This window comes from Lycorma delicatula, chromosome 4 (assembly GCF_047948215.1).
Source record: "Lycorma delicatula isolate Av1 chromosome 4, ASM4794821v1, whole genome shotgun sequence".
Taxonomy (NCBI): Eukaryota; Metazoa; Arthropoda; class Insecta; order Hemiptera; family Fulgoridae; genus Lycorma; species Lycorma delicatula.
Genome location: NC_134458.1, coordinates 64000309 through 64014726, shown reverse-complemented (window position 1 = coordinate 64014726; position 14418 = coordinate 64000309). Strand labels below are relative to the sequence as shown.

Here is a 14418-nt window from a genome sequence, read left to right as displayed (position 1 = left end):
CACACCACGCTGAAACTTTTATGGAGGCTAAAATGATCGCCATCTCTTTTTGAGTGTGCTTTCGGGAGCCCCATTGCTACTCGTTCAACAGTATCCTTATCTACGATCATTATCTCATCTTCTTTCTGAATTCCCTGAACGGGGATTTTCCATATCTGAACTTTGACCTGCGGTGAATTAGATTCAGGCTCCTTCTTTATTTAACTTCATTTTCCTTCACCTTATGACTGGTCCGGGACTCATTCCTAGGTTGCAAAGAACTGTTTTGTTTGGAGATATCTGTTTTTTCTGCAGCGGTTTTGAGCTTCTTTCTCTGGTTGGTCGACTTTATCATATTAGCTAGGGCTGGTGCTAGTTCAGAAATTTCGTTTTTTGCTATGTAAAAAACGAAATTTCTGAACTACCTGCTATGGAAAATTTTCCTATCTTCGAAATAGCTAACCTTTTGTGTGGTCTTTACCTCCTGAATTGCTTATATTTACTTCTTTTTTATACATCGAATAGTTTCGAGATCTCGCAACGCGATGGCCATGACAGTTGACACAAACAGGTGGACCACTATACGGATCATCCGGATGCAGTGGATCACCACAAGCACAGATCTATTTCCAAGTACACCGCGCTGCTGTATATCCGAATCTCTAACTTTCAAAGCATCGCAGTGGAGTCGGGATGAACGAACGTACATCCAATCTGTGGAAACCAGCCTTTATTTTCTCCGCACACTTCGGTTTATTAAAGGTAAGGATATGCGACGCAGAGGGTACAGCTTCTCCGTTATGTCGTGTTCAATCCTCGACACGCTACAACTCCTTGTTGATTAAGTTTTTCGACGATTCCTCTTCTCTGCAGTTCAACAAGTCCCTGCACATGAGTACTTCTTTTGAGGAATTTAGAGTGCCATGCAATCAGAGCAATCTCAATTTTCGGTACTCCAATCTTGTTGACTTTGAGTAGTCGTGACGATTGTAAATCGTTAACGGTTTCTGCAGTCTCGTAGCAGTCTTTTTAACCTCCTTTAACGACCCTCCTGCAGCTTTCGTGATGCCTCGAGCTATCACGAAAGGACTGATCTTAGAGAAATTCCCTTCACTTCTCTAGATCACCAAATATTTTGGTATCGCTGCACTACCCTTTGATCGAAACTTAATTCGAGCCGTCTTTTCAATATCGCTAAACTCAACACTCTTCCTTCGCTTCGCTTGTAAAGACAAAAGCTGACAAGGACGACAGTTTTTATGTGGATTTTTGCCATAGAAATTGTGGAAGTAGATGTTTCCATAAATAAATTAACGCCAGTCAAGATGTTGCAAGATCCGATGCGAGCGGATCCATGATCATGGATCATGGATCACTGATGCTGCCTGGGTTCCCCAGTCAGCCGCCTTCCACAGATTTAACCCGGGCCGGGGAGTCAGATACTGCCTGACCCGCCATACCAACGTGCCAAAGCTCGCACGTAACAGTAAGGACTCCGATACCCTTACCCATGCGACACTCCCTGCCAAAGGCCGAAGTGACTTCTCACGCTGAACGGTGCAAGACTTCGGCAGAGCAAGTCTAGATTAGCTCACCTTCAAACCCAGTTTCCATTACCGGAAGGGAGATAAGCACTTCTCGTCCGCAGTTTACTAAACATCAGCAAAAAACATATCACGGTCATGCCATCCGCCCCCGCTGTAAGCAGAGAAATCGAGCACAACCGCGACCAGCTCGAGACCACCACTTCCTGTACTCCGTAAGAGGAGCTTCTGAACAATACCATGGCCCCGTTACCCGACATAAGTGAAAGTACCGAAGTACCATGTCGTTGCCCGCCCGGACTTTTGGGTAGATTTAACTGCATGGACGTGAGGTTGAATTTTGTCCAATTAAATTATTATTATAATTATTGGCGTCTCGTTATGTTATTTTTATCGTTAGTGAATTACATGTTAATGTTTTTGGTTTGCCCATTGCGAAGTTAGTTTCTAAATTTAGTATCATATTTATATTCAATTTAGTGTTCTATCGTTCCCCTGTTTTATAAATTCCCTAATAGGACTAGTGCATACATCCAGGTTTCCTTTACTGTTTTGTGTACTTTTTTCACATTAGAGTAGTCATTCAGCTTCCCTGTAAGTTAAAATTTCTTCACTGAAGTTGAAATGGCTGTGAAGGAAAATATGGATATCATTAAAAAATGTATGTGTGTATATATATATATATATATATATATATATATATATATAAAAGGAAAGTTTTATATTTAATTTGTGTCATTTTACCGTTGAATTTATTTGTCAAAAGTCATCCTGAGCGTGTGAGTGACAAAAACCGGTTTCGCCAAAAGGGTGAAACCTATTCAAAACCTGAATATCTTTACTTATAAACGCTTTTATAATCGTAAGGGTTTTGATCGCTTCGGTATTAATTTTTAGGGTAAATTTATTCCGAACGAGTAAACCCTATACAATTGATGTCAAGAGGGAGGCGGGTCCCTTATTAATATTTTGTTATAAGACGGCAGAATCTTTGATCGGTGTTAACCTAGTTCACTTGGAACGATAAATTGGCCTGTCGTTCTTCCTGAATAGTCGGACAGGGATGAATTAAAGCTATGGTTAATTTATGTTAGTTTTTCATTTACCGCAGTAATTCGATAAATGTGCTAATGTGACAAATATAGAGACTATAAATACGAAAATAAACAAATGTATACAAAATAAACGTATGGGCAACTGAAAATTAAAAGGCATCAGAAAAATTATAAATAAAAAATTTCAAGCCATATAACTGTTTATTAATCTTTTTTAACTAAGTATGCATGCGAATTAATGAGTAAAAATTGTAATATTCTTCCCTTCGAAATAGAAAGAGGTAATTTTTAGGTTCCAAATTTTTCACTTTTCTATTATAGTCGTCTACAACAAAAAAAAACTAACAACATGTAATGCCGTGTGCTATTTTTTAGAAAAAATTCGGTAATTTATTTAACAAGTAATGATATTTTACAAGAATACTCATATAGAAGGGCATATGATTGGATATCTTTTGCCGTACGTACCGGCCTGAATTCGTCCATAAATATAAACGATTTTACATAGGTTTATAATAAAACTAAAATGTGACAATCAGAGAAAATATTATATTTATTTGACTGAATATTTTATTTTGAATATTTAAAAAAAAATTATAATTTTTTTAAATTCAGGTGCGTGAATTACACGAGTAAATGCGGTCGTATATCTATCTATGTATATATACATATATATACATATATATATATATATATGTGTGTGTGTGTTTGATGTTATGAAGTTTTGTTCAAGATCACAGAATCCTTTAGTACTTGTAAAACTTCTTCTAAGATATTCTACCCTAGCATTTTGTACTTTAAGGTAATTAGGAACTTATTAGATTTTCCACTAAATCCAATAAAGAAATATGCGTCATATGTCTTAGCTCTCAATCCCTACACCTCGACTCTATCGCTCACGTCACTTACACACACACGCACGCGCGCGCACACACACACACACACACACACACACACTCACTTCCTCTTTCCTTCTCTCATTTTTATTTTTGCTACTGATTTTTGATTCGGTGTAAAATCAGTATAAGAGTATTTAAAGAAATAATTAACCAGGACGTTATTTCTACATTATTTTGATAACTAAGAGTTATAAATTACAGTCGCACGCTAGACCTTTAGTTAAAAATACTAGTATGCATACACGTTTTACGAGCTACAAAAATTCGAATACACAAAAACACGTTATTTAGCATTTCATCGTTCAATAGAGTGAAAAATACGAGTATTTTGCAAAATCGAACAATTTTTACTTTCAGCTCTAAAGCTATGTTGCAAGAAGGAAAGTATGGTAATCAGTCAAAAAATGGGGTTTTGCATTTCTCGACGTTTCATGACCCAGAAAGCTCCAAAATAGTGGGGGGAGTAATGTTTATGTGCGTATGTACGTGTGTTGGCGTGTTTGAATCTTAATAACTTTTGACTTGGTAAACCGATTTTGATGAAATTTTGTACAAAGACTCTTATATATCGGGCAATATGTTGGTAAAAGTTTGGGGTTAATATTTCTAGGGGGTGAGGAAGGGGTTTTCAAAATTTTGCAAACATAATCCCACTTTATATTAAGCTCGGTACATGCGTGCATGCTTATTAAAAAAAAATTTCACAACATTCCCCCTTCGAAAAAAGCTATCTTTTTATTTATTACATAATTTATTAATCGATATCTTTAATGTCTTCCTAGGCATAGCTGTAGAGCAAACGACCCAAAACAAAAAAAAAAAAATATTCTGGGGGCAATATTAGGGGTGGAGAGCCGATCAAACTTTAAAAAAATCGATTTTTTTCTTAAATTTTTCAATCGTTTTTTAGTTAATTTAAATTTTTAAATTATTAAAAGTTTTAATAATAAAATTTTAGTAATAACAAATCACAATAAAACTTCATCACAATTCACAACCCACCACCAAAAAATAAATCTTAGATAACGTTTTATTGGTTGTACATTTTTTAGTGGATTTTTTTTATTTCTTCCTTTTAACATAGTAAACGTAGAAAAATCAAAAAAATTTGGAGGGTGATTTTAAAGGTGGATGAGCAGAAAAAATGTTAAAAATGCCGATTTTTTTTATATTAAAAAACTTTTTTTGTTTATTAAAACATGTAATGATAATTTTATAATAAAACTTCATTATAAAATATCCCCATCCCAAAAAAACGTAATCTTAGATAACTTTTTTCGCGTATAATTATTTTCCCACTAAATAAGAATAAATAATCAGGGAATTATTACAACCTTGTTGCCATATTTTTTTAATTATAAATTCCTTTTGCATTATTTTTATATGCAGTAAGAAGTAATTTATTGAATTTTTAGAGCCAGTAATTTAGAGGGATACACTTTTGTGTCTCCGACTGTTTGAAAATAGTAGATAGTAGCACGACAGATGGTATTAGTCGGACAGCTGGATACGATTTTTCCAATCGTGTAAGAGGACAAATTATATTGGAAATAGTAGGGGTAGGGTACCGAGAGTATCTTAAATCCTGAAGGGCAGACATGTAGGAAGGGGGCAGGGGTAAAGTTGCAAAAAATCAGTTTTTTCCGTATATCTCGAAAAATGTGCATCGGATGAAAAAAACGTTTACAATAATTTTTTTTGTCTTTCCAAGCTCTAAAATTTTTTCCATTATTAAATGTTAATATATTTTATTAATTGTTAATCAACACTATTTAGAAAAAAATATCTAGACCATTGGCTAATAGACCTAATTTTACATTCTCATTAAACCATTATAAATAAATCAATGAGCGTGTAGCCAATTAGAGTAATTATATTAAGATCATTAGCAATTTTTTTAATGAAAAGATATCGGATGATATTTAAATAACTGAGATCGGATGATATGACCATAGCATATAGTTAGCATTATAAACTGATTTTGGAGAATCTATATATCAGTTCATAATTAAGCGTTTAAAATTAGGACGATTGTTAAGCACACAAATTTCCATTATTATACTAGAACCTTGTGAGTATTAAAATCATTATTATATTATAATATTGTTATTTTGTATGAATTAGTAATTAACAGTTGTAAATGAAGTTCATTCTGGTGACCTGAGTTTATTTCACCAAAAGGGTTTTATTACTGTTATTATGAAATTTGTTGAGGAATTTATTTTAATATTTAAGGAAGGTATCTTGCATGATTGAGTTTACTTGCAAATGTGTTTTTTTAACTAAGTTTATTTGACAATGAAAAGCAAAAAACTACTATTTTTATGCGTTTTTCTCATTTTTGCAAAAACTATTGATATTAACAAAAAAAATGTTAAAGAAAAAAATGATAGAGCTCAGAGAAGAAAACAAAATTTTTTGTAAACGTTTTTCCATTCCACTCATATTTTTCAAGATACGGAAAAAAACTGATTTTTTTGCAAATTTACACCTGCCTAGGGTTACTTGGTTCCCATTTGCGTGTCTGCCCATTGGGATTTGAGATACTCTCGGTACCTCCCAAAATCTCCAATACAATTTGTCCATTTGCGATTGGTGGAAAGATCATACTCTTGGACTCGGAATGAGCAACTATCCTTTATGTGATACTCGAAGCTTTCAAGAGTTTTTTTGCAAAGGTTACAAATTATTACATATATTTATGAAATATTAAAATATTTAATACCGATTGCGACAAATAGCGATTCAAATTTATAGGAAGAGCGGTTCGGCTATAATTCCTGTCTGAGACGGAAGCACCGGTTTCGTCATGAGAGTTTCGACAAAATTTTGAAAACATTTCTTAAAATTTTTATTAAATTGTAGTTTCAGATCGACTGTGATACTGATGTTTCTGCGGTATCATAAAAATTCAGCTTCATGCAGGGTATAAATGAAAATTATTTTAACGAATTTTTTTAATTTTTCTAGCGCAGGTATTATTTTAAAATTATTTAATGGGAATCACTACAAAATAATGTTGTGTTATCTATTAATATCCAGAGAAATAATATACTGCACGAAACAATGGACCTGTATTATACAACATTCTAATTCGCATTTTTTTTTTTTTTATATAAAAATGTTATGTTTCGCTTTTAATTATAGATTTGCTTAACGTAAATAAACGCCGACCGTAAAAGTTATGTTATACAATAAACATTCTCTTAAACCGATGTACAACAAGGTGTGACGTATGTAAACTTTATTATAAGCAATTTTTATTTTGGCCGATCATCCGGTTATATGAACTCTCTTAAGAACTAAGTTGTGAATTAAAATAATGAACAGCAGTAATTTCATATTAATTTGTTCATTATTTCTTATTAGTGTTTTATTTATTGACAATTTGCTTAAAGTTAGTGATTTTTACTTAAATCGTTGTAACGTTTCTTCACTATTCTTTGTTAATTGCATATGGTTGCAAAAATACATAATTTCTGCCCGGCTTCTATAAAACAAGATTTGCAGTCGAATCCCTAACGTTTTGAAAGCGTTAGGTTTCTTTTCATTGAAAATTAATACCTAATTCAGTAAAATAGAAAATCAATTTCGACGCGTTGAAAATATTACGATTTCTTATTTCTTTATTTAGATTACTTGGGATGCAGGAAAAATAGCAATATTTGCTTCCCTGGCTGTTATAGACAGAATAAAACCATTGATGTCGGTCACAAAATATATCGATCCTGAATTTTTGTATTTCTCCAAAATTTGGAATTTTTTAGTAAAAAAATACAATCATTTGATAATAGATCTTTGCAAATATGCGGTCACGGGTACGAGTGAGCGTATCCATTCGTCTCTATCTGATTTTTTATCTCAGGAATGTCTTGGTTATGAAAATCAGTGAGGTAGCTCGTTTTATGGAGATGTATTGTACTAAAATTTTTAATAGATGATTTAGAGATATCGAGGAGTTGATCAAGAAAGTAGTTTGAAAATTAAAAATGTTAAGCGCGTGGTTTTATCTGTGATATCTTCGTAAGACCGTTAAAAAAAACTGCATTAAAAAATTCTGAAAACGAGTTTTACGAAAGGATTTTAATCTAAAAATGCTACTTAATATATAACTGTATGAGTGTTACTCATGTACTTGACATTTTTATTTTTTAAATGAGGTGTTGTTAGTATGGGAGAAATTACAATTTTTATCTCAAAAACGAGTAATATTTACTCGTACTTCACCCCCAGATTTCTGGGTATTTTTAAATTTTCCGTATCAGATGTTTTTATGTCCTTTAAAGTAACTTTAATTAGATTACTTTAATAAAAACGATTAAAATTTTGGCAATTTTACAACCGTTTTAACAAATCATTATAGAGGGTCTATTATTATTTTTCTTTAGACAAGAAAATAAGTAGAAAAATAGGAAAATAAGCAGGTACTTAAATACAATTTGTTTTTTTTTTACTATCGTCCGTCTGCTAATTTGTTTCGATTTCCAGTTTAACTCCAGAATCGTGCGCGCGCGCGCGCGCGCGTGTGTGTGTGTGCATACTCAAAGTAATCATGAACCCACAGTAGTATTTTTAAAGTGTGCGCAAAACGAATAAAGTTGAAGGACAAAACGAAATGTAGTCTGGGATGTTATCAACGAAGCTTCAATTCAGTCCTGTTTTACTTATTGCGGAAGTTGTAAAAATATCAAAGTTAGCGAATGTCCAGACTTTAGAAAAACCGTTGATAAATTTTACGAATGATCTAGATGTAGCCTACTCCATGACTAAATTCAAGTTTATAAAATTCATTGATTTTTTTGCTTTTTAATTAAGAATTATATTAATATCTATATATATATATATATATACAGTAATCGTCACAAAGAAAAAGTCTGTGTTTGTAGAATTATAACTTACGAATTGTTTTACGGAAAAATATTAAGTTTTAATCGTGTTAAAACTTGTTATTTTCTTAGTTTCTGTAGTGAATTGTAATTTTGTTTAAAGAAAACCGGTAGAAATTGGGGAAAATTTCTACGTAAGAAATATTCTGTGTCATCTGGTTTCCCCGTATTACAATTCCGACTTCAATAACTTTGTTAAAGGATTATATTGACAATTACTAGGTGAGCATACTCATATCTAAATACTTTTTTCATACGTAATTTAGGTATGGTCCGCTTCTATAAGGCGATCGTTTAACAAAAAAGGAGTTATTTCGGTCATCGATGTAGGTAGAGCAATCTTTGCGCCAATCTGTTTTAGAAAAACTATTACAGTATGAGTATAAAGCATGCTTTAATTATAGATCGGATAGAAAAGGGGTTGCGAAGGAAATTTCCATTAAAACGGGTACGAAAACGGGTTATCTGATAGAACCGGGTATAGTCATTTCTCGTAATAGTATCCGGTACAGATCTCGAGTATGTTCGCTTATCTGACTTCTTGAAGAGCTTGAAGTGACATTTCTTGTCTGACGGATGATCAAGATTCCGAAAGGTTTTAATGGAAATATTTCTTTCGTTCACAGCACTTTACATTACGAAACTATATCTATACAGTAATAATTTTTTTACGCGAGGTTAGTACAAAATAAAATTTTATATCTTTATTGATAGCCGAAATAGCAACTAATTTAATATAGACAGGATATTGAAATGAAAAACTGGATTTAAAAAAAAATATAGATTTTATAAATCTTTTTATAAAAAAAAAATATATAAACACTGTTTTCAAATACATTTAAATTCTATATTTTTAATAATTTTTTTAACGAAGCTGTAGAACACCTAAAACAGTCTGCTGAAAAAGTAGATGCAAAGCGTATTATTTTTTATGAGTAATTGTCCGTAATCCAAACAGGTTTCTTCTCAAATTTTTCAGAACCGATACCAATGACGCAGAAAAAAGCAAGTTTTAATACGTAATAAAACAAATAAAATTCAATTTTTTCTAACAAGTAGCTTGTAAAATGTAACTCTTATCAAAAAGAAAATTTTTTTTGAAACGATTTTTCTTTTATACATTTTTTTTTTTGTTTATCCTCTGGGAATCACCGTCAGGTATTACTTCAGAGGATGAATGAGGATGATATGTATGAGTGTAAGTGATGTATAGTCTTTACAGTCTCAGATCGACCATTTTTGAGATGTGTGATTAATTGAAACCCAACCACCAAAGAACACCGGTATCCGCGATCTAGTATTCAAATCAGTATAAAAGTAATTGCCTTTAACTGTCATTTTACACTTATAATCTGTTCACATAACGATTCTATGAATGTTAAAAAGACGACCCGGAAATGAGATTTTTTGTGTTTTTTTCGTTTTTATAAGTGATAAAAATTCTATTAGCTTTCCTAAAAACGTGGGTGTTTCGAGGCCCGTTATATTTATTTAAATTATTTTAGTGCGTAAAAATCTATTTTTTAAAACTAACTTTGTTTGGTCTTCACAACACCGAGTTTTTTATTTCCTATGTCGACTGACAATTAAGAATGTTTTTGACTAAGTTTTTCATGTGGTCCGTGAATTCCAAGGAAACTGCTCGGTAAAAAATCCTCCTGTTTTACTTTAGAAATTTAGTCGGTATCGTTACTTACGTTTTAACCGTTTCGGTTAAAATTTGTTTGAGCGTCAATTTTTACTGTTTATTTTCATATTCTGTTACTACTTTTCCTAAACGACGCCTTGAGACCCCTACGTTATAGTAACAGCCTTGGGGACCCAATAACTTGAACCTCTTAAACGTTCTATACATCCGATTATAGCGAATAGTTTGAAAAAGTTATCCTAGTCAGACCGGTTAACTCAAAATGCGAAAATCTTACTGCATTAACAAAGGAGAATTTGAGAACTTGCGAGATTATAAAATCGGAATATATTCGAGTATATTTTTTTGTTTTTCAGAAAACAAAGTTAGAAAATTTGATTTTTTTTTCCTTTTAACCTGTACGGAAAATTGTTTTTCTTTAAAAATCTACATTATAACAATAGTATGAGGTCCGATAAAGCTCTATTAAACGTTTAAGCTAGGTTAAATTCGAAAATTACATTTTTTTAATTAAAGTATACGAAACTGAAAATAGGTTTTTGAAAGATGAATACGTAAAACTAAAAAGCTACTCCTCTTGTTAAAATATTAAGGTCGTGATTATTTGAAGGTCGCGGATCCCTCCCGTACGATTAAAAGAAGAGGCGTACGAATAGTTATTACTTGTTTTCGAGATACGATTAGAATCGAATAATAGAACGATCTTATCTTACCATAAATTGTAACGTACATTACTGCTTAATTTACAATCATGTTATCCGATGGTCAGCAGATCAGACAATAAATTTTTTGTGACTTGTTTTATCATTTAAAACTTTTCGTTCGTTTACAAAAGGGACGCAAATCATTATAATCGACGATAGGTCGTGTCTTATCGGTTCCTATTTTCAAAACCGTTCCCGCTTACATCGGGCGTTTTGCCAAACCTCGTAAACACGTAAAAGAAAGAAAGAGACAGAGAAACACGTCTGCTAAATTTAGGTCGGGTGAAAGCAAGCATAAATCTAGCTAGTTGAAGATCGGCTGCTGTGAAGTTAGTTCCGGCCAGTCGGTCAGTTCGATTCGGGAATTTTCACCTTCCAGTGGTACAGCACCAAATACAATAAAGCTTAGATTTTGACGACGATCATGGATAAATCGGTAACGACGACTACATCGACTCCATTGCCAGTAAGCGAATGATATATCATGTGCTTTCTAATAATTTCTCGCTTTTCTCTTACTTAATTCAATTCTCTCACCGGAAACGTTTTTGTCGATTTTCTTTTTTAATCAACGAAAAACCGGTTCTTATGGATTACTGGAATAGCAGAATAATATATTATTTTATATTTAAACGCGCGTGGTAGCTATTTTACATCTCTTTTTATGAAGAAAAGAAACGACTTTACCTGTATTTCCTTTATTTTTTCCAAAATCGAGGCAATTAAAAAACAGTTTATTGGGTAAACGTTACCGATCGTTTAACGCGTAAAATACGTCCGATTAACGATATAATTTTACTGTTTAACAGTAAAATTAAAAAAAGACCCTTCTGATAATAAAAACTCCTACGGGTTAAATACTCTTCATTCTCGCGACCGGATAAAACGAACAGTTCATAGTTATTTAGATCGCTTTCGATAGGGACACGTGAGAATGGTTTCCGTGAATCAAATATAAATATGTGGTTCACTGAAAAATTTACAGATCTGTCTATACACGGCTCTTCTGTTATATAGTTATGAAAAGATAATCACTGGTATCAGAATTTCCTGTTATTATAAAACTTCTACGCTACGATCCAAAAGAATCCTCTTACTACAATCATCGACCTCGAAAGCAACATCAAAGAAGTGTTTGCGATAGCAGGTTCGGGTAAAATAATCTGAATTTTTTATTCCTTATGTTTTTTATCGTGATAAAATTATGCTGTTGTTTTTTTTACAATCGCGATGATGATGATGATGTTGATTTAATACATCTGTATCTAATTAATTGTGAGGTGATCTCTTCCGAAGGTAAATTCTTAAATGACAACAGAAAATTTTAATTTATAAGATAATAATCTATTTATTTAGTTTCATTTTAATAAAACTGGTAGAATTTAATCGACAGAATTCTTAAATTTGAAGCGGGGAGCTTGTCATCTTATCTTATTCGCCGTATTCAAATATATTCTCTATTCCAGTGATAGAATCGCTGTCGTATTACCGTCGTGTACTGTAGGGTTTTACGGTATATTTAAAAGTTTTACCAACAAAACACACTGTAACGGATACAAGTTTACTACTTTCTTAACAATATAAAATAAGAACAAATCTAGATGGAATTATCACAAAAGAAAACAGGTATTGTAAACCAGGAGAATATTTCAAAAAATTCAAAAAACATTTTTCATTTCTCTAAGCTGATATAATTAATAAAAAAACACACACGAAAAAGCTTGCTGGAATTAAATCTAAATACGATATAAACTCGCATAAAAAGAATTAAATAAAATAAAATAGTCTAATTAAATGTTTCCCGTAAACTTTACGTATAAAGCTATATTAATCGTTCCGGGTATCCAATAAAACTTATAATAAAGTCTATTGACTTTATAAAATAAATTGACGTTATAAAATAATTAAAAGATAAATTGCAAGAGTGTGGGAAAAAAATAGAATATCAATAAGTCGATAAATTTTAAGATTAAATTAAAATAATATTTAGGACTACATTAAAATCCCCTTTCGTCAGAATCTTCTCTTGCTTTCTAAAATACATACCTTGTAAAATCTAATAGCTAAAATATAAGTTTTTAAGGTAAAAAATAAAAATAACTATGAAATTTCTCGGCATTATATTGTGCATAAAAGGTATTCTCCCAAGTAATAAAGATAAAATACCTCGACCAATTTAAAATATTCGATACACTTTAAACTTTTAAAATGAAATTACGTATTCTACAAGTAACGTATATCTTTTAAAAGTAGTAATAAATATCTAAAGGTTACAGGTATAATATTATATATATATATATATATATATATATATATATATATTACTTAATATAATTATGGCATTTTTTCTTTAGGTATTATTTTTTAAATCGTATTACAATTAATGTGCTCAATCTGTATATATATATATATATATATATATATCTGTGTGTGTGTGTGTGTGTGTGTTCATAATATAGAAATAAACAAAAAATATGCTTTTTAATATTAATACCTAAACTTCATATAAAATCTAATGTAACGGGTGATTCCTGGGTAAGAGAATCCTATAACATAATTAATTATAAAAAAAAAAAACATTCCGCCCGGAGCCGAGAATTCAATACCGATCGACATCAAGTTTATTCAATCTATCTTTATTTTATTAAGTCGAGCACTACCAGATCGCTTTCGGCCAACTTTAACTCGGTAAACGGTCTTCTACCGTAATAAAGATAATGAAATAAAAACTTTAATTAAAAAAATAACAAATCTAAACGAAAATAATCCTTTTGTCTCGAGAAAATCAATCGTATCCCGTAAAACGACTTTTAACTTGTATGAAATAAATTTTTATAAATAAAATTCCAATAATATTTTATCGTAAAACCAAATATAATTTTAAAAAAATTGTTTATTACAACACGGTCTGGTTAATAATATAATTAAATTGATTCAATTATTTAATAAAATTAAGGTGCTGCTCGCGATTTAAATTTAGCATTTTATTTCGATTGGATAAAACATATTAAAATATTTGTTTGTGTCGATATATTATTTCTATGTATGAGTAGCTGTGACTAGATTTATCGACAAAAATTATGAATATTTATGCATATATATATATATATATATATATATATATATATGTATATATATGGTAATCTATTACCGGAAAGGGGAAAAGACATCTCCTCGACGAACATCAGAACGTCTCCGCATCTTGAATTGAAGAACAAAAAGAGACGAAGAGAATCTCGGTCGGACAAAAGCCGGTGCCAACGAACGTGGAGCGATTAGGAAGGGAGAATCCATATCTTAAACCGTTGTCAGGATGTCGGTTAAGAACACAGAAATGTTAACGTCCCGTTCTGAATTCATCGATAGAAAATCTTATCTGGTCGGTTATCATATTTTAGTTAACGGAATTCGGGAGCTTAAGAAAAAACTTGGCTACGATACGATAGAAAGACACTTTCATGAAACTAAATTTAAATAGTTTTTTCGATGAAGTCACCTTTACTTTTAACATATTACTTGACTTGTTTGCGCTAAAAATAAACATTGTTTATAACTTTACAATTATACTACCTTAATCGCTCTGCTTTCCTTATGTGTGGAAGGACCACCACTCAGATCCATATTTAAAAAAATAAGTCGTTTCAAATTTTCATATCATATTTATTTTTTTTATTATTTTTTTTTTTAACCAAAAGGCTTTTAA

At 31.5% G+C, this 14418-nt stretch overlaps 2 protein-coding genes across 11 annotated transcripts in view; one reads left to right on the top strand and one right to left on the bottom strand.

Annotated features, from left to right (window-relative positions):
* LOC142323472 (solute carrier family 41 member 1) overlaps nt 1-14418 on the bottom strand; it is a 185630-nt gene that overhangs the window by 73545 nt on the left and 97667 nt on the right. Inside the window, exon 1 of one of the 5 annotated variants that reach the window (XM_075363139.1) lies at nt 13867-14016. The exons of the other annotated variants lie outside the window; for them this stretch is intronic. Coding sequence (XP_075219254.1) covers nt 13867-14009 — 143 coding nt within the window. The 5' untranslated portion in view covers nt 14010-14016. Of the gene's footprint in view, nt 1-13866; nt 14017-14418 lie in introns of those variants that run through there. 5 annotated transcript variants of the gene reach the window in all.
* LOC142323473 (uncharacterized) overlaps nt 1-14418 on the top strand; it is a 125402-nt gene that overhangs the window by 16371 nt on the left and 94613 nt on the right. For 2 of the 6 annotated variants that reach the window (XM_075363148.1, XM_075363153.1), the window contains exon 1: nt 11014-11181. The exons of 1 other annotated variant lie outside the window; for it this stretch is intronic. In XM_075363148.1, the coding sequence (XP_075219263.1) occupies nt 11140-11181 (42 nt within the window). In that variant the 5' untranslated portion in view covers nt 11014-11139. Of the gene's footprint in view, nt 1-11013; nt 11182-11249; nt 12012-12102; nt 12342-14418 lie in introns of those variants that run through there. 3 more of the 6 variants (XM_075363147.1, XM_075363152.1, XM_075363149.1) reach the window with 3 other exon arrangements.